The sequence below is a fragment of the Podarcis bocagei genome (assembly GCF_964188305.1).
Source record: "Podarcis bocagei genome assembly, chromosome: 2".
Classification (NCBI taxonomy): domain Eukaryota; kingdom Metazoa; phylum Chordata; class Lepidosauria; order Squamata; family Lacertidae; genus Podarcis; species Podarcis bocagei.
Window position 1 is genome coordinate 103,300,608 of NC_138126.1, and position 25,488 is coordinate 103,326,095.

General features: G+C 42.0%; 2 protein-coding genes across 2 annotated transcripts in view; both read left to right on the top strand.

Moving 5' to 3' along the window:
• The first annotated feature begins 1,505 nt into the window (after positions 1-1,505).
• LOC308579794 (uncharacterized protein) lies at positions 1,506-14,567 on the top strand. The gene is made up of 5 exons (XM_081180728.1): positions 1,506-1,843; positions 4,831-4,919; positions 6,060-6,244; positions 12,954-13,103; positions 14,441-14,567. The coding sequence occupies exons 3-5, from the start codon at positions 6,086-6,088 to the stop codon at positions 14,474-14,476; spliced, it is 345 nt and encodes a 114-aa protein (XP_081036854.1). The 5' UTR covers positions 1,506-1,843; positions 4,831-4,919; positions 6,060-6,085; the 3' UTR covers positions 14,477-14,567.
• A 2,206-nt stretch (positions 14,568-16,773) lies between these two features.
• Positions 16,774-25,488, top strand: part of LOC308579838 (E3 ubiquitin-protein ligase RNF213-like) — an 84,366-nt gene continuing 75,651 nt past the window's right edge. The window contains exons 1-6 of the mRNA XM_081180799.1: positions 16,774-16,879; positions 19,542-19,738; positions 20,816-21,087; positions 22,517-22,788; positions 23,501-23,710; positions 24,371-24,566. Coding sequence (XP_081036925.1) covers positions 19,600-19,738; positions 20,816-21,087; positions 22,517-22,788; positions 23,501-23,710; positions 24,371-24,566 — 1,089 coding nt within the window. The 5' untranslated portion in view covers positions 16,774-16,879; positions 19,542-19,599. The remainder of the gene's footprint in view (positions 16,880-19,541; positions 19,739-20,815; positions 21,088-22,516; positions 22,789-23,500; positions 23,711-24,370; positions 24,567-25,488) is intronic.

The window sequence follows — 25,488 nt, forward strand, 5'->3', positions numbered from 1 at the left end:
AAGGCACGCCTTATTTTTTGCTTCTGCCTGAGGCGTTTCAGTCAAAGCAGAGCGGGCTTGGGGGAAGTGATCGTCCCACCGAGCTGTGAAGGGCCCCCACTTTTTCCTGAAGTGGGTAGCATGCCAAGGGCAGGCGATTCGTCGCTGGAGGGAATTGGTTTCGCAGCCCAAATTCATCAGGTGAAGCATTACCTGACATTGTGCTGGGAATGTGCCATCTGCTGACATGCTGCCTTACTGGGTGGAGTGGCTGCTCTCTACTCATGGCAGAATTGTGAGGACTTTGCACATGAGAACAGGCTTTAAAAAGAGATCTTTATTTACTATGATTGAATTGGTCTGTCCCTGATTAAAATAGGTATTCTCATGTTCTCAAGAGCTGTGCATAGGCAGTGCTGTAGCTACAGGGGACGGGGGGTGGGGAGCTAGCTGGGTTTTTTGCCCTGCATGGACAGCTAGACAAGGGGAGCTAGCTGGGTTTTTTGCCCTGCATGAAACCTCCAGAGGGGCACCACTGAGGTTGCCAGCCTCTGTGTGTGTGTACACAAATGTGCATGTCGGTGTGTGTGCCAAACTGGGTTTTTGACCCAGGTGAAATAAAGCCTAGTTTCACTCTAAACCTAAGTAGGTTTGTTAGAAATTACCCTAATTCAGGCACCCCCAACCTCGGCCCTCCAGATGTTTTGGGACTACAACTCCCATCATCTCTAGCTAACAGGACCAGTGGTCAGGGATGATGGGAATTGTAGTCCCAAAAACAGTTGGAGGGCCAAGTTTGGCCATGCCTGCTCTATGTAGACTAACAGTGTAAATATGTGTAATGAAACCATATTTCTAAAGGCACGACAGTCTCCACCACATCTTCAATTCTCCAAAGGAGCAGAGATCCTGGTTGAGGGCCATGACCTCTGGAATTCTGTGCACAACTCAGCAGGGATTGGGGTGGCCTGTAACAATACACTACTGTTTGGCTACAGCCTGTACTTGGTTGCCTTCTTAATAATTTTTTATCTATTAACCTGCCTGTGATAGTTGTCAGAATTACCACCTGTGCCTGTTTTGATACATGAGGCATTCTTCTCAAGTCTTCTCTATACAAACTAATAGGATTAAGCCTTTACAAAAACTTAGTGTCCTTGCACACCTTTTCATTCTGAGGTTTCTTCCCCTAATTTAGAATTTCTCCTGCACGCTCTTGTCAGCTACTGATGTTTCTTCTGAGTTCAAAAATTTCTGCATTTATTTCAGCATTGGCAGTTCCCAAGATAATGAAAACAAGCACATTCTCTATCCAGGTACTGTAGTGGAGCAGCTGGAAACGTGAGAGTGGTGAGGACACAGTGGAGTTTGACTGCAGGGGTTTCTCACTCTGTGTCTCTCTCACACAGGCCTGCCTTCCTCCACTGGGGAAACAGAAATGGCCTACCATGCAAGGTCACAAATGCCACAGAAATGTGAACACCTTAGGAAGACTGCCATATGAAAGCTAAGCATTTATTTACGTTTGGTCATTTGGTTCCTGTAAAGACCACTGAGTGAGCAGCTGTTCCCCATGACCTTTAGTTTTAAATGGTCTTTCGCAAACGCTTTGCAAAGGAAGCGATGGAAAGAGAAAGTTCATCAAAGGACAGGGAAATTCGAGTTTCTTCCCACAGGCTATGTCTTGATGGCCTGACAGGAAAAAGCAGGTGCCTCGAGGCAACGAAAGCGAAACCGAGTCCTGCACACGAGCATGGCACGCCTTATATTCTGCTTCTGCCTGAGGCGTTTCAGTCAAAGCAGAGCGGGCTTGGGGGAAGCCATCGTCCCGCCGAGCTGTGAAGGGCCCCCACTTTTTCCAGAGGTGGGTAGCACGCCAAGGGCGGGAGATTCGTCGCTGGAGGGAATTGGTTTCGCAGCGTCTAACGACTATTTCTGCTCCTCGGTTACGACGGTGGTCTTTTGCGTGGGGTTGAGGGTGGCTTTTGTTCTTCATCGCGCCAAACTTTTTGCAGACTCTTGCTATGGAGCTCGGCTTTGTTTTCTGGCCCTTTTTGTGGAGACGGGGAGGACAACACCAGCAAAGTCTCCTCCGAGCGGAGGGGAGATGGCGGGCTTTGCAATGCTGCTTACTTACGGTACAGGTAGTTGGGGTTGGGGAGTGGGGGCTTTAGTTTTCCTGAGTCTCCACAATTCAAATAGCTCCTTTGTATGTTACAGTACTGTGGACGATGAGTTTAGCTAGGCTAGTTTCTGCCTTAAACGGGAAAGATCTGAAGAAGTGTGCATGCACACGAAAGCTCATACCAAGAACTAACTTAGTTGGTCTTTAAGGTGCTACTGGAAGGAATTTTTTTATTTTGGGAAAGATACAGTACTTCATGGATGAGCTCAGTGAGTAAGTACAGTATGTAGGTCTTGGGTCTAGGGGTTGAAATAGTTTTATTTTTTGTAATAAATTTTATTGAATTTTACAGTTTGATATTCAACACATTTAACATGTAAACGAAAATAAAATACAGTAAAACAGACCTCCCCCCTGACTTCCCTCAAATTCCCCTTCTGGTTCTTTAACTGTTTGCTACTTCTGCGCAAATTATGTCTTACCTTCCATCTTTTGTCTAAGTGCTCTTATATTCTTACCGTATTTATACCAAGTTTTCTTTCAATTACATCTTACATTTAATTAATTTCCATATTGTTATTTCTTAACCTTTGCTCTTGTTTTCTTAATTGTGTTTACAAAGCGCCTGCACTAACTGCTGTAATTAGGGATCAGATAGAAAATGCTCCTCCGTCATAGTCCTGTTGGAGGGAACACCTGGATCAAACCCCAGCACTAGACTTGTCTCATAGGATTTTTAAGCATGGACTAAGGTGTCTCTGGGGTTTTTTTTTTTGGCAGTCACCATTCTTGATCTGTGCAACTCAGGTGATAGTTTAAACTATGGCCTTTGCAGTCTTAGAGCCTACATACAATAATCAAATGAATCCTGTGTTATCCTGACTATAGGATCTGTTCCAGTCACTTGAGCCCAGAAGTCTTTTAGTGTGCCTCACTGATCCAGGCTCTTGTGCACCATCTTGTGGTCAAGCAAGCCCAAGGGAGCAGATGGTCAAAGACAACATTCTTGCCTAGCCACAAGGAGACACATTTTCCTTTCCTTTCTTTTTCTTTTTTGTCATCTGGAAAGCTTTATTTACTACAGTACAGTACTTCTTTTTAATAATTTTTTATTAAAGATTTAAACAAAATATATTATCCAGAAACATGTCATCCTTATTTTTCTCCCCATTTTCCTCCCTCCCCCCACCCTCCTACACACCCACCCCGACTTACCTCAGTTCCAGTCTTTGGTTTATTTGTGAATACAGTACAGTACTTCTAACTCTGCACTGTTGCTGTTCAAACCTGAACCACAGGATCTAACCTGTATTATGACATTTTCCTTTCATTTTTAATCAACCAGGGGGACTATTTGCATGCAAAGGAGCCTAAAGGAACAGAACTAAAAGAGACTTCTGGTGCAATCCTAGGCATGTTTACTCAGAAGTGAATTGGTAGGGCTTATTTCTAGGTAATGCATATATTCTTGCAGTCTAAACACCTTTTTAAAAAATGGTACCTTGGGGGAGGGAAAGGAGGTGCTCATGGTTGTACTGTGTGAAGGAGGTTAAGATAATAATTTCTTTCTGGCTTTGTCCATCTCACATGCATACAGTGGTACCTCGGGCTACATATGCTTCAGGTTACAGACTCTGCTAACCCAGAAATAGTACCTCGGGTTAAGAACTTTGCTTCAGGATGAGAACAGAAATCATGCAGCAGCGGTGCGGCGGCAGCGGGAGGCCCCATGAGCTAAAGTGGTGCTTCAGGTTAAGAACAGTTTCAGGTTAAGAAGGGACCTCCGGAACGAATTAAGTTCTTAACCCGAGGTACCGCTGTATATTCCAAGTTCCATCTCTCTCACTGCATGCTTGCATCTTCCCTTGCATTTTTATTCCCCTTTTAGGGCAGACATAGGTAGTGCTTAAAAAAATTGTGTAAGACGCCCAAAAAGTACCGTCTTTTTCCGGGTATTAGACGAGGTTTTTTGACTAAAAATTGTGTCCAAAAACTGGGGTTGTCCAATGCACGGGTAGTGGCATGGGGGGGGGGGAGAAGCGGTGCGCCCGCCAGCCAGCCGGTTGGTGGGAACGCAACTTCCCCCGGTGCTGCAGCGAGTGGGAAATGATCTAGGGAGGGTTTCCTGCCCACAGCTGCGTGGGGGGAGAAGCTCAACAGCTTTGGACCATCTCTCCTCATTTTCTTAAAACTGAGTCCCCCAAAATAGGGGAGCTCTTATACATGGGGGCGTCTTATAGACAGAAAAGTCCGGTATCTTATAGGGGAGTGGGAAGATAAATTGTGGACCAGATCCAGGTGCTTTTGGAGGAAACTGATTTTCTAGAGCCATTTCAATTGTGGTTTAGGCTGGGTTTTGGCACAGAAACTGCATTCATTGCCTCCTTACAATGGCCTGTGTGGAGACAGAGGCAGGGGGAATGTGTCTCCTTGACCTCTCAGTGGCTTTTGATACCATCAATCATTATATCCTTCTAGAACAGTCATCTCAGTTGCGGGTGGATGGTACCACTTTGCAGTGGTTCTTGTCCTACTTGGATGGATGCTTCCAGAGGGTTTTGCTTAGGGAGTATTCTTCAGCCCCATGGAGGTTCCTTCAATGTGGGTTCCTCAGGGCTTGATTTTATCCCCCATCCTGTTTAAAATGAGTGGGTTATCCAGAGTTTTGGAGTACATTGTCAGCAATATGCTGATGACACGGCTCTGCTTCCCCTTTACATCTGCAGGTGAGGTGGAGAGGCAATGGATGTACTGGACCATTGACTTGCCTTGGTAATTGTCTGAATGAGAGCCAAGAAACTGAAGTTCAACCCAGGTAAGACAGAGGCACTGTTAGTGGGTGGTTCCCTATACTGTTTGGATGGGTGGTTGCCCACTCTTGATGGGGTTACACACCCTCTGAAGGAGCAGGTATGCATCTTGAATATACTTGTGGATCCATTGCTGTCACTTGAGACTCACGTAGCCTCAGTGGCACTGAGTGCCTCCCATCAGCTTTGGCTGGTGGCTCAGCTGCATTCCTATCTGGACAGGGCTAGCCTAACTACTGTTTATGCTCTGGTAACATTTAGGTTAGATTACTGCAACATGTTATATGTAGGGCTGCCTCTGAAGATGGTTTGGAAACTTAAGCTAGTGCAGAATTTGGCAACCATTGGAGCACAACGTTTTGAGCATATTACTCCAATCCTGTCCCGACTGCACTGGCTGCCAATTAGTTTTCAGGTCCAATTCAAAGTGTTGGGTTTGACACCCACACACCCACACACACGCGCACACAAAATGATAATAATGAAAGTAAATATTTCCCCCCCTTTTATCTGTCTGCACATATGTGTGTTTTTGTATGGAGTGTTTGGGAGGAAATAAGACGGTAAATAACAAATAACAAACTAAATATTGATGTATGTAATTATATTTAGTGGTAGTATGGCTCTATTGTTTTTTGTAACATAAAATCATTCAATAAAAATTATTTTTTAAAAACCCCCCAAAGTGCTTGGTTTGACCTATAAAGCCTTAAACAGCTCAGGACTGCAATGCCTCAAGGACCGCCCCTCCCCTTATGAACCTACCCGGACCCTGTGATTATCATCTGAGGTCCTTATTTGTGTGCCTTCTCCACAGAGGTGAGGTCCAGAGGGTGGCAACACGAGAACGGGCCTTTTCTTCAGTGGTTCCTTGTTTGTGGAACTCTCTTTCCAGGGAGGTTGAGCTAATGCCTTCATTATACACATTTAGGCGCCAGGTGAAAACGTTCTTCTTCAACTGGCCTTTGGCTGATTGACCTCCAAAGGATTCCTCCATTAACTGGGAGCTTTTGCTCATCATTACCCACCATAACCCTTCCTCTGGATTTCCATTAGATAATATTACAGGGATATTATCTATGGATTATGGAAAACTATGGATTTCCATTAGATAATATTATAGGGAATGCTTGTTTTATTTGCAGAAAATTGAGATGCAAAATTGACTTTCATGCTGGAGATGGACCTTGGGGTTGAACAAAGGGCAGAAAGCCCCACTCCCGTGGAATTCTCTGTTGATGAGCAGCAACCCACTGAGGAAGAACAGGGGAAGCCAGAAGGCTCTCTGGTAAAGCACCTTAAGACTGAGGTCCTACACCTCAAGAAGGAAGTGAGTATATTTCAATACAGATTGTATACCGTGTTTTTTTTTTGGCAATGTTTCTTATTCCCTGATGCAAGAGAATTGCTCCATTTTGCTGAAGGAATGTAAACAGAGGTTGTATTGCCAGAGATGCTGTAGTTGAGAGTCCTGTACTGAACAAGTGGTTGGACTGAATGACTTCTAAGGTCCCTTCTCTCCAGTGTTTTTTTCTAGGGGGAAGCAGGGGTATGCATACCCCTAAACATTTTGTGAATCTTTGTACTTCCATCCATATACTGTATTTACTTTTCCCAATTTGAACTATAAAATGGTGATTTTCTTGAGAGTACCCCTAAACATTTTTTTAAAAGAAAAAAGCACTGCTTCCGTCTCTAAAAACCGACAATGATAGACACGCCTCTTACTGATGACTGATATCTTGGGGCTGTTAAACGTATTTTGCTGGGTTGTAACACTTTTAACATAAACAGTGGATGCAATAATGGACTGGTTTATAGCTTCTGCCTTAGTAAGCAAGCACTTACCTTTTGCTTCAGGATGCCAAATTCTCTGAAAGCAGGGTTATTTTTCAACAGTAAAAGCTGTGAACAATGTTGACTGGAATGAGTTGGGTGAAGGCAATAAGCTTCCTTCCAGAAAGGGGAGACAGGAGAAACCAGTGCTGTCATGGTACACTTTGAAGAGGGAGAGGTCACCATGGCAGCCCACATAACCATATTCTCAAGCTGAGTCTCAAATGCAGACTCCTACACAAACTGTAATAGTGGACAGTCACAGATTACTGAGCTGTTAAAGGGTAGTTTAGTAGTCAGCATGTTAGAATTTGACCAGGGAGGCCTAGGTTCATATCCCTGATCAGTTAAGTGGCAAAACAGTATTTTCATGCATAGTTTACCTGTGAGTAAGCTCCATTGAATTCAGTGATGCTTACTTCTGAGTGCATAGGTTCGATTTGTAAAACACAGTAAGATTTCAACAAAATAACTTAAGCCTCGGAAACCCTTTTAATTAGAAGTACAAACAATCATGCATAGAAATGTTAGATTTTTAAACTAGAATAAAGTAGGCATTCCATCAAAGGAAAGAAGTATCCAGCTTCTACTTGATTATTTTCCTTGTTTTCTCATCCCCCAGACCTCGATTCAGGGTTTTCACTTCCTCCTTACAATCTGATGAAAATTAGCATACAAGCATTGTGATGATATTTCAGCTGAAACTCTGGATAATCATATGCTGTAGTTTCATGTAAAAGTTCAAAAGCATGAGGGACAAGATGGCACCTCATAGGCCAGAGGTTTTCAACCTTTTTGAGCCCATGGCTCCCTTGATCAACTACATTCTTTCTGCGTGGGCACCCCTGTAGGGTTCAGGAGCCTTGTTATGTCACCCCTTGCCTGCCAGGCTGGCAGCCTCTTGCCCTTTTTCAAACACCCTCCCTTGTGGAGTGTTCTCTAAGCCCTCCTCTCTTCTCCCTTCCCCTAGGGAGTCCTCCAGGCAGCCGCTGCAGCCACCCCTGGTCTCTGAGCCACCTCAGTTCCTGGCAACCAGCACCCCCTGGCCAGCCCTAGAGGCGCCATTTGTCTGGGAAGCTTGTAGCCAGGGCTGCTGCAACAAGCAGCTGTGCAAGCCTTTGGGAAGCAGAGCAGGGTGTCAGAGGAGGGAGGGTAAGAAAGATGAACAGAGGCTAGTGTTGCCTGTGGCACCCCTACTATCATTCAAGGCACACCAGGATGCCACAGCACACTGGTTGAAAACCACTGTCAAAGGCCAGTGACTATGGGGTGCAGCAAGAGTCTTTGAACATCACTTTATGTGCCCTACTTTTGAGGAACAACTAGGTCCATGTAAACCTTATGCCCACTTGCTTCACTCCTGCAAAGCGGTTCCAACTGATACCCTGGTAACTGATACCCTGGTAGACAGCATGCCCTGGTCTCTGAGCCACCTCAGTTCCTGGCAACCAGCACCCCCTGGCCAGCCCTAGAGGCGCCATTTGTCTGGGAAGCTTGTAGCCAGGGCTGCTGCAACAAGCAGCTGTGCAAGCCTTTGGGAAGCAGAGCAGGGTGTCAGAGGAGGGAGGGTAAGAAAGATGAACAGAGGCTAGTGTTGCCTGTGGCACCCCTACTATCATTCAAGGCACACCAGGATGCCACAGCACACTGGTTGAAAACCACTGTCAAAGGCCAGTGACTATGGGGTGCAGCAAGAGTCTTTGAACATCACTTTATGTGCCCTGCTTTTGAGGAACAACTAGGTCCATGTAAACCTTATGCCCACTTGCTTCACCCCTGCAAAGCGGTTCCAACTGATACCCTGGTAACTGTTTTTGAACACACTGTGAGAGAGCTTCAGGTAAATTAGTGCAATCACATCCTCGCATCCATATATAACCCACCCAAAGTCATAGGACAGAACTTCACCACTCAGAACAAACTCCTCTAGACAGCACTGAAGAGATGCAATAGTGGCATCACTGCTACAGAGTTGGTCCTAAAATGGACTGTAGCCCATGTTTGATTATACAGTGGTACCTCTGGTTGCAAACGGGATCCATTCCGGAGGCCCGTTCACAACTGAAAAGAATGCAACCCGCGTCTGCACGTGTGTGGGTCGCATTTGCTGCTTCTGCGCATGCGCGTGACATCATTTTGCACATCTGTGCATGTGCAAGCGGCGAAACCCAGAAGTAACCTGTTCCATTACTTCCGGGTTGCTGCGGGACGTAACCTGAAAACGCACAACCTGAAGCAAACGTAACATGAGATATGACTATATTCATTATTTTGCCTTCTAACCTTAGTGAACCAAATTAATCCAAAGTAATCAGGAGTGGAGAACCTGTGGTCCTCCAAATGTTGTTGGATTTTGGGGTGCTGGGAGTTGTGACAGAAAAGTTTGTTTTTGCTGGGCAGGTTGGTTCACCAAGTGTTTTTCTTTTTCTTTTTCCCTGGCAGCAAATGGTTAACAAACGGCAGCCTATGATTGGCTGGGGTTCCAGGAGGGGGAGTTGAAAAGGAGAGGATTTGGAGAGACAGTTTGAGTAGGTTAGGATTGCGGTTGGGAGAGAGAGGAGAGAGAGTTGGTTCTGGGTAGAAACATCCACTCTGAGGAATATAATCACAAGCTAGAGAAAGGAGTCTCTGAGTTTAGTGTGAAGTGTGGTGTCCTGTAAGAGTAATTAGGCCAGGAAATAACTGGGAGGCTGAGGCTGAGCCAGGAGAAGTAGAAGTTGTAGAGAGACCAATGTAGGTCTCATTCCAGTCAGGAGGAGAGAGATTCTTCTAGAAAGAGAAGACTCCCAGACCAGTGATCCCTTGGGTCTGTTACTTGGAGTACCTCAGGAGTAGGGTTGTCGAAGGGGTGTGTAACTGACAGGAAGTACCACCTTGTTTAAGAATCAAAGTATTAAGTGGCAACAGCTGTGCAACATCTGAGAAAGCAGTGAAGTGAAATAGCATTATAATTTGAAGTATCCTATGTTTTACCCACTCGTGTCATAAACTTCCTTTGTTAAATAAAATCTTTATTGTTTGTTTAATCTAATCCTGCCTGAGACTCCAAATTATTAAGTTTTCCCTCACACACGCCCCCCACAAGATAATCTGAGGTAGTTTGTGGGAATTCGAGGAAGTGGTGTTCTGTGAGGTGGGTGTACTACATTTAAGTGACGGCAGGCCCAATGGCGCCAGGGGGGAAAGTGCCGTCACGCCGTCACAGAAGTCCCATTAATTAATTAATTAACCCCCCAATCCATGTCTTAGGGTGTGAGGCAGTTCTGAAGCGGAAGGCAAGCCAAATTCGACTGAATGTAATACTGTCTAGAAAAGTCATATTAATTTGACTGGCTGTGTGGGGTTTGGAAGGCTTTCAGGTGCCACTGAAATATAAACCATGTAAACTCTGACATCGCCTTCCAATTCCTGCAGTAGCAGTGCAATCCTATGCAGGTCTATTCAGAAACAAGTCCATCTGAGTTCAGTGAGGCTTGTTTGCTCCTAGGTGAGTGGCTATAGGATTGCAGTTTAAGTCAGTGTTCGGTTGTGATCAATAATCTGCCTGATTTTTGAAAAAGGTTGGTAGTAATAAATATTCTGGTATGTGCGTGTTTAAATCACTGCCTGTCTTCCTCAGTGGTTTCATTGGCTCTGCAGCGACAGGCTAGCTCCATCAGGGCTCCTCTCTCTCAACTGTCATCTGGGGGCAGTGATTTCCTCAGGCTTCCTCAGTGGGAGAGATAGGAACAGCTGTCTAGACATTAGGGCCTGAGTTTTTCAGTTTTATTTTCCTTTCCCCTTGTGTGTTGTATTTTTGTTTGTTTGTTTATTAGAATGTAAGCCTGTGGGTAGGAAGTGTCTTGTTTTGATTTTATGTAAGCTACTCTGGGATCCTTTTTAAAGAGCTGGGTACAAACACTGCAAATGATAATGATAATGATAATGATAATGATAATGATATTAATAATAATAATAATAATAATAATAATAAATAATAATCATATTATTTATATGCCTCCCATCTGACTAGGTTGCCCCAGCCATTCTGGGCAGCTCCCAACAAAATACAAAAAAACTCAATAAAGCATAAATCATTAAAAAAAACCAAAAACCTTCCTTATACAGGGCTGCTTTCAGATGTCTGCTGAAAGTCAAAAAGTTGTTTATTTCCTTGCTATCTGATGGAAGGGCATTCCACAGGGTGGGTGTCAATACCAAGAAGGTGCCTGGCTCCGTGTACTTTCACTTCTGAGAGTGAGGGAACCTTGGAGCTGGTAATGGGGTGGGAGAGCTGAAAATAATGCCAAAATATTTCACATCTGGCAACCAATGCGCCAATTTGGTTCCAGATAGTACATAGGTAGATGAGTCTAAAAAGCCCGGGACACAAATTTTCATGGCCCTCTAGAAGCTATGGTGGCTCATTTAACAAAAAGTCATGTATTTTGCATTAACTCTGGCATTCTTACCAAACGAAGCCTCCTAGAGCAAAATAAACACCAGGATTAACCCCCCCAAAAATCACAGAACCATAGAATTGTAGCATTGGAAGGTACCAACAAAGGTCATCTAGTCCAACCCCCTGCAAATACGATCATAAAACCTTCATCCCCCCCTTATTTGATTTAACAGCACCAAACATGAACAAAAAGAAAATGCTCAGAGTGTACTCCATGTTTCAGAGAGAAAAACACCCCTCCCACTGTATATAGCTCTCATGATTCACACTGTCACTAAAAAAAACCCCATAAATAATAATAATTTAATAATAATTTATTATTTATACCCTGTCCATCTGGCTAGGTTTCCCCAGCCACTCTGGGCGACTCCCAACAGAATATTATTAATAATAAAAAGAGATAAAACATCAAACATTAAATAATAATTACTAACTTATCTGGGCCTGAGTGTTAGATATAATCAAGTGCAAGAAGTATCAGCCACAGTAATAAATGTGCTGTGTGAACAATATATGGAAATGGTGTGTCATCATCATCATCATCATCATCATTTTATTATTTATACCCCACCCATCTGGGTGACTCCCAACATATACAGTATAAAAATACAATAAAATGTCAAACATTAAAAACTTTCCAATACTTCCCTTCAGAATTGGATATCTTTTAAAAGTTGTGTAGTTCTTTATCTCCTTGACATCTGATGGGTGGGTATTCCTCAAGGAGGCCTAAAGGATCTACATTGCTTCCCAGTACATTTCCGAGCACAATTCAAAGGTGATGACCTTTAAAGCCCTAAATAGCCTCGGCTCAGTATCCCTGAAGGAGCGTCTCTACCCGCATCATCCAGCCTGGTCACTGAAATACACCTCTGTATCAGGAAGTTTTTAATGTTTGATGTTTCATTATGTTTTTATACTGTATGTGTTGGGAGCCATCCAGTGTGGCTAGGGCAACACAGTCAGATGGGCAGGGAATTAATTAATTAAATGATTAATTAATAATGGGACACAGCTTGGGTACACATTACTTTTTGTAATGTGAATTACAACTATGTATGGATATCACTATGGATTTCACTGTCCGAGCTGAAAAATGGGGGTGGAGACATTCCTTCAAATATACATGGCTGAGGCTTTACAGGTCAGCAACAACACTTTGAATAGTGCTCAGAAATGTACATAAATAAATAAATAAACAAACGAATTTTGGATTAAAACTGTTGAACAGCAGCTACAGTTCAGCTGTACAATGGCTATTGAACAGTAGCTCCACCTCCACTGTGGTATTATGCTTTGATTTTTATCCCAATCTTCCTCATTTCCTTAGAGAGACAATGAGAATGAAAGTCTTGTGATATTTGGCTTTCCTTCCATAATGAGAGAGTGGAGGAGGTGGCAAGCTGCACTATCCTTGGGGCCTGGATCTGCTGCCCTTTCCAGCTTTCCCCAGTCTGTTGCCTGAGGCTTCTGTGAGGGTAATGGGCAGGCCAGCCCCGCTTTCAGAATTGCAGAAGCCACATTTCATTGTTATTTTTGATCAGACCCAGCATACTGGTTCAAGCAATCCATCCTAGATGCAATTGTCAAGCAGGATCAAACTGTGGTTTGCAATCTTGGTTTAAAGGGATTGCTTTCAAACCATAGTTACCCAGTTCCCTGTTTTTTGTCATGATAAATTTGAATTTCTCCCCTCAATGCATGATGAAACAAATTGCCAAAATACAAATATTTGTGTAAAAATATTGTATTTAATTTCTAGGACCAAAGTGCTACCTCTGGAATAAACTATGAAGAGGGTAGTAATGCTGGAGAAAGCTCAGAAGGAAACCCTGCTGCCTTTGATTCTGCAGCTGAAAGAAATGTGCCAACGAAGAGCCCAGAAAAGGATCAAAGTTTGACTGACAAAGTGGTGAGTATTAGGTCCTCTGTGTGCCTTCTTATCCTAAGTTTTTCCTTCAAGAATATTGTGTATTAACATGACTATTGTTTCAGTCCTTTGTACACTTACTTGGGAGTAGGCCCCATTGAACTAAATGTGATAGTGCTATGGAACCCTTTCTGTGGAATCTCTGCTTCTGAGTGATGGGATATACTGGTTTTTCTTCTCTGACAAGTTGCTGTGGAGGGAGCATATTTTACCAGTTTTAAAAATGTGGGTGGGTTGAATTCTCAGTATGGACAATTAAATTAGGATTGGTAAAATATAGAATGGGTTATCCCAGGGGTCTGCAACCTTTAAGACAAAAAGAGCCACTTGGACCCATTTCCGAAGGAAAAAAACCTGGGAGCCGCAAAACCATTGTGACATTTAAAGCATGCGCGCCGCTGCCCTCCGATCTGATAGCGGGCGGAAAGGTGACGTCGGGATGGTGCGTGACTAACGCACGCACTGCCCCCATGCGATGTCACAGCCAGTACAGCACCCGCCACAGTGGGGAGTGTCAGGGCGCACAATGCGCCTCCTCCCCTCGCTAGTATCTGCCTCGGAGCCGCAGCAAAGGTGTAAAAGAGCCACATGCGGCTCCGGAGCCGCGGGTTACAGACCCCTGGGTTATCCAGTGAATGAGTTTTACAAACCACTTTTCCTTTTCCCTGTTGGCCTCCTCTGCCATTTGTAACTTGGCTTGATTGTATGATCAAATTGGAGTCATCTGCTTTTTCAGAATAGGTCGCCAATGCAGCTGTTCCCAGTATGAGGCACACTGAGGCCTCTGTTGCAAAACCTGTTTTCAGTGGACCACAGGAGTGATTAGATTGAATTTGGAGTTGCCCTTCCGTGAACAGAAGGACTTTTCCTGTTTGTGAAATGGTCTGCAATCTATGAGAGGTTCTTGCTGGAAGAAGTGGGGGTGGTGACCTTTGCCACTTCTTCCTTTCCCCTTGCACATCGCATGGCACATCCCATGTTCTTCCAGAGGCTCTCTTGGTGCAAGTGACACAGGGGCTCGCAGGGGGAAAGAGGAATTGACAAAAACAACACCTCCATCACTTCCTTCAGTAGGAGCATCCAATTAATTAGTTCCACTGACTGGACATCTGGATCCAAGCTGTACAGTATAAACCAGTACCTGATTTCTTTTTCTTTTGTTCTATAATTCTTCATCTCCCCCCCCCCCTTACTTGCTGCAGTTGTATTGTTTTGCTGTTGTACAGTGCTATACTGTTTTAAAATATTTAATGGTGCATGTTTGTTTGTTTGTTTGTTTGTTTGTTTGTTTGTTATAAACAAGTTGTTACTAATTACAGGCAAGCCTGAAGGGAAAGACTGATATAGGCTGTTGATCTGTGGGTCACACTACCTAAAAGTATGAATTCTTATCACATGTGATGATTAATGCTGAACAAGATTTCTGGAAAAGGTTTATATCTGAAGAGTAAGTGTCAGGACTGGTCGTTGTCCTCTTCAGATCACCACACAAACGCTTCTTGTTCTTTTATAACTTTTTATTGTGTATTAACAAAACAATCTTATAAATGGTTCTTAAGTATTATTCCTCAGAGTCACTTCTTTCAGATACCTTCTGAGCTCTGCTTCTCCATGACCAGCCACTCTCAAAATGGCAAAGGCGCCCTTCCCTTCGCTTTCCCGCTCTTTTTTCTAACCTCCTGGCTAGAGCTGGCTTGTATCTCCCCTCCTCCGAATCTGAGCTAGAACTTAACCCTTGCCTTTCCTGGGAACAGCCGGTCCCTCCCTGTTGTTCCTGTTGCTCTCTTCTCTTCAGTTCACTGCTCTCCTCCCCCCCTTGGGGAATGCTTTCTCCCTCTGGGAAACTGGAATCTTCTAACTCTAACTCTTTCCTGACAGTAAGAAACAAAGGGATGAGCCTGCAGCAATCACACTTTTGTGTATAAATAAAAATAAAATGTTTTAACTGTGTTGTAAAGTGCAAGATACAAATGTAACACTAGGTGGCGATGGTAAGCTATGGCAAATTCAATATATATTTTTCAAAACTACTTCTTTTTTTAAAAAAAAAAAAGCATTTCCACAGTGGTTAAGGTGTGTAGATTCCACCTTAGTAAAGTTTAAAGGCATATTATTTCTGTAAATAATTTCCAATTTTATTCCATCACCCAATGGGATAGAAACATCCTTAGCTGAAGGTCATATATCTGGGATGAAGGTCCATCACATGGTTTATGGCACTACCTGTTGTCTGAAGGCAGGGAATACACACAAAGTTGCAGGAAGTAGAAGTGGCTTAGTCCTCCTCAACCCCAGTCCATTACATGATGAGACCAAAGAAAGGCAAATAATATACAAATAAGAAAAAATGCACACAGGAAAGGCATTCCAATGGAAGGAAGGCACTACAGACTACTTCCCTTGGGGAAAAGGTGCACAGAGGTGGTCTTTGAAGAACATATTAACAGAACAATGTTGAAACACACACGCACACATTACTCAAATGCAGGAAAAGTGTGCCATAGACCAGGTAACTGCTGAGAAATACGTAAGGAGAGGTGACAGCAGAGATCAGGGGAAGCAGTGTAAGCTAGGATTCCACAAAGGACAACAACTTCTTGCCTGCAATCAGTTTCTACACAGACAAGTGACAAACTACACGGGTGCCTAAATTAATAATTTACTTTTATGTCCAATGTACTGTGCATGATCTTGTAGAAGAGGAAATTTATTTGTATTAAAGCAGTGTGTTCTGGGATCATGTGGTATCTTATTCCAGCCTTTTCCTGTAGCAAGCAAGAATTTCCTCACATCAGCTGGGCAGGGAAACTTCTTAAACATGGGTTCATAGGAGGATGCATTGCTGTGTTACAGAAAGCAAAAGTGACCCAAATCTTTAAAAAGGAAGAAAAAACAGAAACTCCTTTAGAAGGACCTGAGAAGGGAAAGCTGCCTGCAAATCAGAATGTGGAAAAAAGAAAGCATAAGCAAACAAAGAAACAGAGAAACTGGGAAGTTAAGCAAAGGTATTACTCATGTAAATATATTGAAGTGGTATTAAGTGTAATAAGAACTGATGAGTAGTGATTTCATTTTCATTCTGGTCTGAAAGGGAAGGGAATCCACATTTGACCAAATGTAAAACTATCGAGAATGGTCATGTAAAATGTGTGATTTTGTGGTGTTCTTAAAGCATTCAAATGCCACCAATATATAAAAAAACCACAAACCCTAACATTTCCTTCCAAATTTTGCAGTGGTTAGCAGTTCAATCCTGTACATGTCCGGTTCAGAACTTAGTCCTACTGAGTTCAGTGAGGTTTGCTTTTAAGTGAGTGAACATAGGATTACAGTTTAAGGACAGGATTCAACTATCCAGTTTCCTTAGCAGAAGCCAGCGCAACAAATCCCGCTAGTGCAACAGAGCTTCTTTCCATGCGCCCCCTCACACGCCCTGAAAATCTAGAAAAGAGCATGGGGGAGAAGAGGGGAAATAATTTCATTAGGCAAGCAGAAATGTTTATGCTGATGGGGCAACAGCCTGAATTCTATCCCTAAGTATCAGAACGTATTTGCATCTGTCAAAACAAGCTATTCTGACCTTTTTCTTACTGTTGCAGCCCAGTCAGTTATGAAGATGGTGTTACAGTATTTTTCCATGCCATACTGTCCAAGGACTTCAAAGGAGAGTCCGAGAAGCCTAGAGTCTTCATTAGGGCAGAAGGCATTTCTGGATATAATGATTGGGAAGACAGTATCTGTGAGCTGGCTTGCACAAAGTAAGTACAGTTCTGTAGTGGCCAGAAAAGACAGCACCCACATACCATGTTTTTAAAAATTGGGGATTTTTTTGTTTGTTTGTTTCTACTGAAACTCTTAATATTTTTATTCTGTGCCTCTGTAGACTAGCATTTTAACTTCCTGTCTACATTCTCAAAATTAAGGTTACTAAGAGCACATGCAGATACATATAATATTTATTACGTATTAATACTTGCTTTTTATAATTTTTTGGAAGGTGAGGTATATTTCTTTCCTTAAAAAATAAGGTTGTATTAAAGCTTTTTTCATAATGTGATAAGATAAAAGAAACTAATCTAAATAAAATCAAAAACAGCAAAAGAAAGAGAATAGAAAAGACAGAGTTCTCTCTCAAAAGTAGCTTGTCTCACCCAGAAAGTGGAGCACTCTCCCAGCTCTCACATGGGAGCTTTTCTTTCTTCTCCCAATCTTTCACCCTGAGAAGTCTTCCCATCCCTGCCTCTCACTCAGAGTTCCGTAGCGCGGAACCCAAAAATACTTATCCCGAAGCTACATCAACCCGAGGTATTACTTTATACGATCACAGAGGAGGTAAAAAGGGTAAAATTCAAAGGATTCCCAGGCAGTTAAGCCCAGTCAAAGGTGACTATGTGGTGCGACGCTCATCTCGCTTTTCAGGCCGAGGGAGCTGGCATTTGTCCACAGACAGCTTTCCGAGTCATGTGGCCAGCATGACTAGATCGCTTCTGGTGCAATGGAAGCCAGAGCACACGGAAACACAGTTTACCTTCCTGCTGCAGTGGTACCTATTTATCTACTTACACTGGTAGGCTTTCGAACTGCTAGGTTGGCAGAAGCTAGGACAGAGCAGTGGGAACTCACCCCGTTGCGCGGATTTGAACTGCCAACCTTCTGAACGGCAAGCCCAAGAGGCTCAGTGGTTTAGACGATAGCGCTACCTGTGTCACAGGAGAGACTCTTACATGGACAAAGACAGAAAGATTTATTCTGGTTTAATATGGAGAAATGGTTGTTGAAGATATTGGAGACAAGTTGATATGTTTGATTTGAGAGAAACCATTGCTGACATTTATTAATAACAATAATTCGAGAACCCCTTTTGGAATTTTTGTGTGAAAAGGAAAATGAATGAATTTGAAATATTTGGGTCTGAAGATTGGGAAAATATTGTTTAACAGTAGAACAGTTGGGTGTAATCTTAGAGCAGGGGTAGGCAACCTAAGGCCCGTGGGCCAGATGCGGCCCAATCACCTTCTCAATCCAGCTCGTGGACGGTCCAGGAACCAGTGTGTCTTTACATGAGTAAAATGTGTCTTTTTATTTAAAATGCATCTCTGGGTTATTTGTGGGGCATAGGAATTCGTTCATTTCCCCCCCTCCAAAATATAGTCCAGCCCACGACATGGTCTGAGGGATGGTGGACCGGCTCACAGCTGAAAAAGGTTGCTGACCCCTGTCTTAGAGTGAATGTTTTGAATAATTTCTTTTATGTAACTGACATATAGATGCACATTATTTTAGCAATCAGCTGTCTTGTCTTCACTGCCTAAGATGTAGGGCAGAAATCTATGCCTGAATTTACTTTTTTAGCAAGGGAGTTTGAATAAATGAGAGTGCTGATCAAAAATTAACAGATCATCAGGTCTGGATTATATTTACTTGACAGTTCTTAAAGAATTCAAACATTAATAACTGACTTTCTAGCAAAAATATATTACTTGGCCCTAAGATTGACATCCATACCTAAGGATAGCCAAGGTAACAGCAATTTTAAAAAATGGATCCAGGAAAGTATATGCCAGTTAGTTTAACATTTGTTCTGGGTAAAATGGTGGAAAACATTATTACATATCAAATTACCAAGTTCCTCACCAAAAGTTTCCAAACAAACTTAGCAGTCATGGAATACAGTAAGTGGATAGGTCCTCTTATGGATTGGTAACTGATAAAAGAAGAGGAGGAGAAAGTAGGACTAAATGGACAGCTCTCACAATGATAAGGGGGTCCCTTAAGTAGCTGTATTTTACTTCTAACTTGTCCATAAATGAACAGAAGAGAGGAGTGAATGAGGATGAGGCAAAACATGGAAATTATTCTGGATGATAAAAAGGTTCCCGAGACAAGCATTTCCCATGAGCTATTTGACAATATACATAGATGTTCCACACATTACTCAAGGGCTTATGGCAGCTGTCAGCTCAACCATGAGATCCATCTCTCTTAGACTACTCTTTCAGAAAGTGGTGTCTCTAGTAGCCAATGGTTTAGCTAGGCATGTGTCAGAATTTTGTGCCTTCTGGGGGGCCCTAATATACTTCCTTTATACCTAGGATGCATTCCATTTTTCACAGATCCCAAGAATAGACCCTACCTTCTTCCTGCCCTCCCTCTACCCACCTAGTGTTAAAACTATGACAAACCAATGAATTGTGTGTGTTTTCCTTTCAATTCCTAAAGGTGGTAAACATGTGATCTGGAAGCACTATTTACTCCAGGAGATTATGCTTTGATGCAGCAACTGATACTTTACATTTAGACCATTACTTTTCTGTTTGTTTTTGTTGAGAGAGCTTTTTTTTTTAGCTTAAGTTTTATTGCTCAACCATGGATGTACTTTGCTTTTAATATAATCACAAACATGGATTGTTTTAAAAACAGGGATATTGATAAACATGGACACCTATTCAAAGGTTGTGTCACCATTTCAAAGGACAACATGGATAAACAAATTCCCTATAAATATTATGTGGTATGTGGTGAGGAAGGAGAGTATGAAGTTATTCCCAAAGAGTCTCCAGAGGGATTCTGTGTGAATCGCTGTTTGTTTATACAGTTAAAGTATTTAAGTGGTACAGGTAAGGAACTGTTTCCAGGGTGTGGGTGTGGGTGTGTGCGTGCTTGCATGCATGCATGTATGTATGCATGTACTAGGTTTATAACCCATATTTCCTTCAAGGAGCTCAAGGTGGCAGAGATGGTTCTCCCTTCTATATTTTATCTTCACAACAACCCTGTGAGGAAGGTTAGGGCAAGAGGCTGTGACTGGCCCAAGGTGACTGGTCCAAACTTCATGGAGGAATCTCAACTAAAACATCCATGACAGATGGCCATCCAACCTCTCCTTTAAATCTTGCAATGAAGGAGAGTCCATCACCTCCTGTGGGAGTCTGTTCCACTGTCAAACAGCTCCTGCTGTCAGATAATTCTTCCTGATGTTTAGTTGGAACCTCCTTTCTTGTAACTTGAAGCCGTTGGTTTGAGTCCTACTCTCCAGAGCAGGAGAAAACAAGCTTGCTCAACTGTTCGTAATAAGATTTGGTTTCCAGGCCCTTAATCATCTTTGTTCAGAAATGGGCGAGCACATGGTGTCTGCCCACTGCTTTGCTTCTGTCTTCACCCAAAAGGAAAGCAATGCTAGGTGCATCAGACCCTAGAGATTTGAATTCATTTAAAGAACTAGGCATTTCCTTAGCACCTCTAATCACTATGCCACATTGACTCCCACCATAGCACTGACTAGCATTCTGATTTAGCAGCGTACCTGATCCCTGCATCATGTTTCTGTGTATATGGGCTTGCTGCCATGATGGAAAACAGGAAATCCCATTTCCTAAAGGCATAATCTATATACATGGGAAGGGTGGACCACAGAAAAACCTACAGGGGAAATAATTTTTTCTTCACGTGAATGCATGCTTATATCTTTGAGACCTGAAAGTATATTATATTAAGCAACCAAGTTTCTAAAATTGAGGTCATCAATATCTTTTTTTGAGGGGTGGGGATAATGGCTTGTAGAATATTGAATGATGAAATTACTGGTATATTACCCATATAGATAGGAGGATGGCAGGATTATCTTGTATCATGAAAATTCCTTGTTGTTGTTCAAAAAATGGGGAGAAACTTTTTTGTTTTTGTTTTATTAACAGAGTGGCATCAGTTTGATGATATAATATGTAAAGAATCCTCTTCAAGCATCTGGAATATTTTAAGCAATAAAAATGCCAATATTGTGGAAAGGAAGAAAAAGGCTTTACAAATAATGCTGGATAGTCTGTTCTCTGTATTGAATACCTTGACTTCTCGCAGTATCGAGAACTTCTTCCAGCAATTTCATCAGTTTTACTTGGTGAATAAGAAGCTAATGGTACATGAGGGAGAGCCAAAGGAATGGACAAATTTACAGTTTGATGAAAAGCAGGTATTGTAAAAGCAAGTTATCAGGAACTTGTCTTAAGGAGTCAGTGTTCATATTACTATATCACCAGCATCTTTTGATGTCCTCTGTGACTGTGTTGCTTGCTGATTTTATTGAATGAAAAAGTCTAAACTAGATCAGTTGTGATTGATTGAGATTTTCAGCTATAACTGCTTTTCCTACCAACTGACATGGGATAAAATAGATATTCTGGGACTGTGTAAATGCATATTCTCATGCTTTTGCATTACTCAGATTGGCTTACAGTCATTACAAATAATCCATAATAAAAGCAAAAATACAAAACCAAACATAATAGCAACATAAAAACTTCTACTCAACAAAGCAAATGCTCACTGAAATATTAAAACTATTTCACCGGCTAGCAAAACGCAACAAGCAAGTGGGCCAAGCAAACCTCATGAAGCAAGGCATCCCATAATCTGGTGGGTGCTGCTCCTGAAAAAGCTCCATCTCTTAAATAACTGGCTGATGGGTTGGATCCTGACCTCCCCCACTCCTCATGGGTTTTTTTGACAGATAGATTTGTCAATCACATCTTCAGCTGACAGCTGACTGGCATTGACCGTGAGACCTGCCTTTTCTGTTTGCAGGCACAGGTTGGATTCACACTTGACTTGCAAACAGATTTTCTTTCTCTCTGGACCAGCAAAGTGATCTGCAAAATCAGTCTGCAGAGGAAAAATGTATTTTTGCCTACGAACAATCAACACCAAAGGGGCTTGCTATCAAAACCAATCAGTGAGCCACACTTGCCAAAAAACTGTAATGCACTTTAAGTTCCTTTCCTCCTCTACATGGTGATAATGGCAATACCTCCCCACTCCCATTACTTCTTGTTATTGTTCAGGTATTTGCTGCTACTACAGTGGCAGCAGCTACTCTCTGTACACACTCTATTCACGCTCTTTATATAAACACACTGCATTATATTATATTTGCAGAAACAACAAAAAAAATGGAGTCATTGGCAGGATTTAAGTAAACATTTGCAATTTTATTTATAAAAAATAGGAAACCTAATAGTATGACAATATAGAAGTCTATATAAACAGCAGAATGTAATATGAGATGTAATAAACCAGGGATGGAAGTTGAGGAAAGTCAGCAGGGAAGGGGGAAATTGAAATTTGAATGTAATGTAATGATTGGTATTTTTTTAAAAAAAAACCTAATAAAAATGATCAAAACAAAACAAAACAAAACACACTGCTTACATTTTTCATTTTTGGTTGCTTTAGCACTGGCAGTGCTGGCCAAGGTATTTTCCCCCTCCTGACTTGCTCTAGGAAGGGAGAAGGTGGAGAGACTCAGCCATTACCACTGGTTCCAAATGTGACACAGAACACAATGGCTTCTAGACAAAAATAGGTTATTTTTGGAGCTGAATTTATTATTTTCTTTTATTTAGCTTCAAAAGGTGATTGAAGATTACTTGGAAAATTACCGAAAGAGTTCAGCTTGGAATACATCAGAATATAATAAACTAGTCCTGACATTGACCATCTTTCTATTATCTGGAGATTTCTGTGTTATTCCAAAGTCAAAACAAGAGTGTATCAGATTTTGCAGCCTTCTTTGCCTGAAGGAGCAACCACCAGCAAAGGCAATGAATAAAGTCAAAGAAGTGTTTTCAAAGATTTCATGGTGTCCCCCAGGCTTTCAGAAACCATCCCATGAAAGGTGTGTATGACTTCCGCACTCTAGATTTTTAAACAAGTTTTTAAAACCCACCTATTTTGAACAATCTTTTCTTACATGTTTGCTTTTTTGTTTTTTTGCTTGAGAGCCATCTTACAGAATATAGTTTTGTTAGTTTTCATATTAAATATCTATTATCAGTTATTAACCAGTTGTAATTGACCTTTTCAATAACTGTTACTACCTTTATCAGCTGTTTTGCTTATTTTTAGATTGTTTTTATGATACTGTGAATTGCCTTGGGATATGAATAATTTTGTAAATAAAATAATAATTTGGGGCTCAAAAGTAGAGGGATTGGTATTGAATAAAAAGTATTGCATTATGATTGCGTTGCTACCTTTGTCCAAACAGAGGTGTGACTTTAGCAACTGTGTGTTGGACAAAAATTAAATGGATTCAACCATCCCCATACATAACGCAGGGATTGGGAACCTGTGGCCTTCCAGATGTTGCTGGACTTCACCTCCCATAGTTCCTAATCAATGGCCATGCTGGCCGTGGCAGATGGGATCTGGCAGTCCACCAATATCTGGAAGGCCACAGCTGCCCCATCAATAAGATTTACATCTCTTGAATTCCCTAATAAGAGGTACACCTCCTGAATTTCTGCATGTGAGACTTTGTCAGAGAAAGGTCCCAATGTTCCTCTTCAACCATCTCATTGGCTTTTCTTTTTCTTTTTCTCTTTCAGGTTGGGGTTGTATTTGATATCGTTCTGCAATTCTTGTATTGTACAGCAAGTTCATCAGTGGCTGTGGACCATCCCAGTTCTTCATCTCTTTACTGATTTTGAATACGTCCAAGAGAATGCTCAACTTGAATCTGAAGACGCATGGGCAAGGTTGAAAGGTCTTCCCTTTGTTAAATATAGGATTGATGAAGAAAAAAAGGGTTCTGAGAAGTAAGTTGGAATATGTTAGTATTCTTATTGCCTTTCTCTTAAAAATATTATCATCTGTGGATTAAGCTGTCTAGAGTTCCTGTTTGATAAATAGATACATACATTATCAATATGCTACACTAGAAGAGATTTGACAGTGCATTACAATGCTTGTTAACTCAGAAATCAATCCCACTGTGTAGAAAAGCTTGATTAGGATTGTAGCCTTTGAATGCAGTCTCTGAGGTTTATGGCTGGAGGAGGTTAAGATGGTGCACTGTTAGCTCTCTGCTGGAAAGCTGTGCTGGCAGAAAGCCCTGAAGATGTGGTGGGGGCAACAGTAACTTTGGATTCACTGGATTCAAAACACCACAGATGACCTGAAGGCCCCAATCCTTGAACTACTCAGCTGAACCAACATGGCGCAGGCATAATGCAGAAGTTAGAAACACATTGCATTTCTCCTTTCCATCTTAGCCCATACGAGCCAGCAAAGCTTGGGATGTTGTGGTAGATTTGCTGATCTGCTCATCCTGAACCCTACTTAGGATTGAATTTTCCATTTACAAATATTATTCCACTGTTCCTGACAATGTTCAGTTTCCTGAGAACATGGCATTCTTTTTGTATATTGTATGAAGACATTATGTATATTTAAGTTATTATTATTTGGTTTTGCAGATTCTTACTACCACAAATGAAAGAAAAGAAATATTTAGTGAAAGAAAACAGAGCACTGTTCAGATCATGGTTTTCCTTGCTTCCTCAAAGAGACTTGGCTGAATTTATCTCTGACTTTCCTGCTGAACCATTGGACTATCTTCTAGGATTTTTTCATAGACTGGAGAATTTGCAAGCCACTCATCATACCTATGAGGTATGCTTTGATTTATTTTTTTAAGAAAGTAATATCCATCTAAAATGGGTGGGAAGTCTGTGGACCTCTAGATGCTGTTGGACTCCAACTCCCATCAGCCCCTACCAGCATGATCAGGGATGATGGGAGCTGTGGTTTAGCAACATCTGGAGAGCCACAGGTCCCCCATCCCTGACCTAAAATGTAACATCTTATGATATGCCTGTTAAGTCAGTAAATGAGACAATTTAAAATAAAAAGTTCTACCCAACAGAATCCTGGTAGTCCTTATTGAAGTCATACAATTATTACATCTTGAAAAAGGAGGTGGTGATATGACTCCTGAAAAAGCCCTCCCTGCTCTCCCTGGTATTAGACAGGGTCATAGTGTGGTGGTGCTCCTTGACTAATCACTGTCATTAAAAACCCAGGTGACCTCAGCATTGGCTGATAATACAGCTATTGCTGTTTCTGAAATGTAATAGCCTGACTGCTGTTGCTCTTGCACTGGTAACTTCCAGAGGGAACTACCATTTTGTGTTCTGTGTTGCCTCTGTGATTAGCCTGGAAGCTATAGCTAGTGCAGAATATAGCCACTGCTGAAAGAATTGCATGGGCTTCCAAATAGCCACCAGGCTAAATTCAAGCTGCTGATAGTGGTGAACAAAGCCCTGTGTAGGAACCAGGAAACCTAAACGATTGTCTTGCCCATCTGATCATTACTCTCTGCAGGAAAGGACCTCCTGCAGATACCGTCTCATTATGAGCTCCATTCTGTAGAATGTAGGAATCAGACCTTTAGCATGGAAGCACCTAATCTTTGGAATTTCCTCCTGCTACGTACAAGATGCACAGCACATGCACACACATGCATTTCAGTCTACACACTTCACATACACACTGCCACATATGCATCTCTCTCTCTGCCCAAGTGCATTGCTCT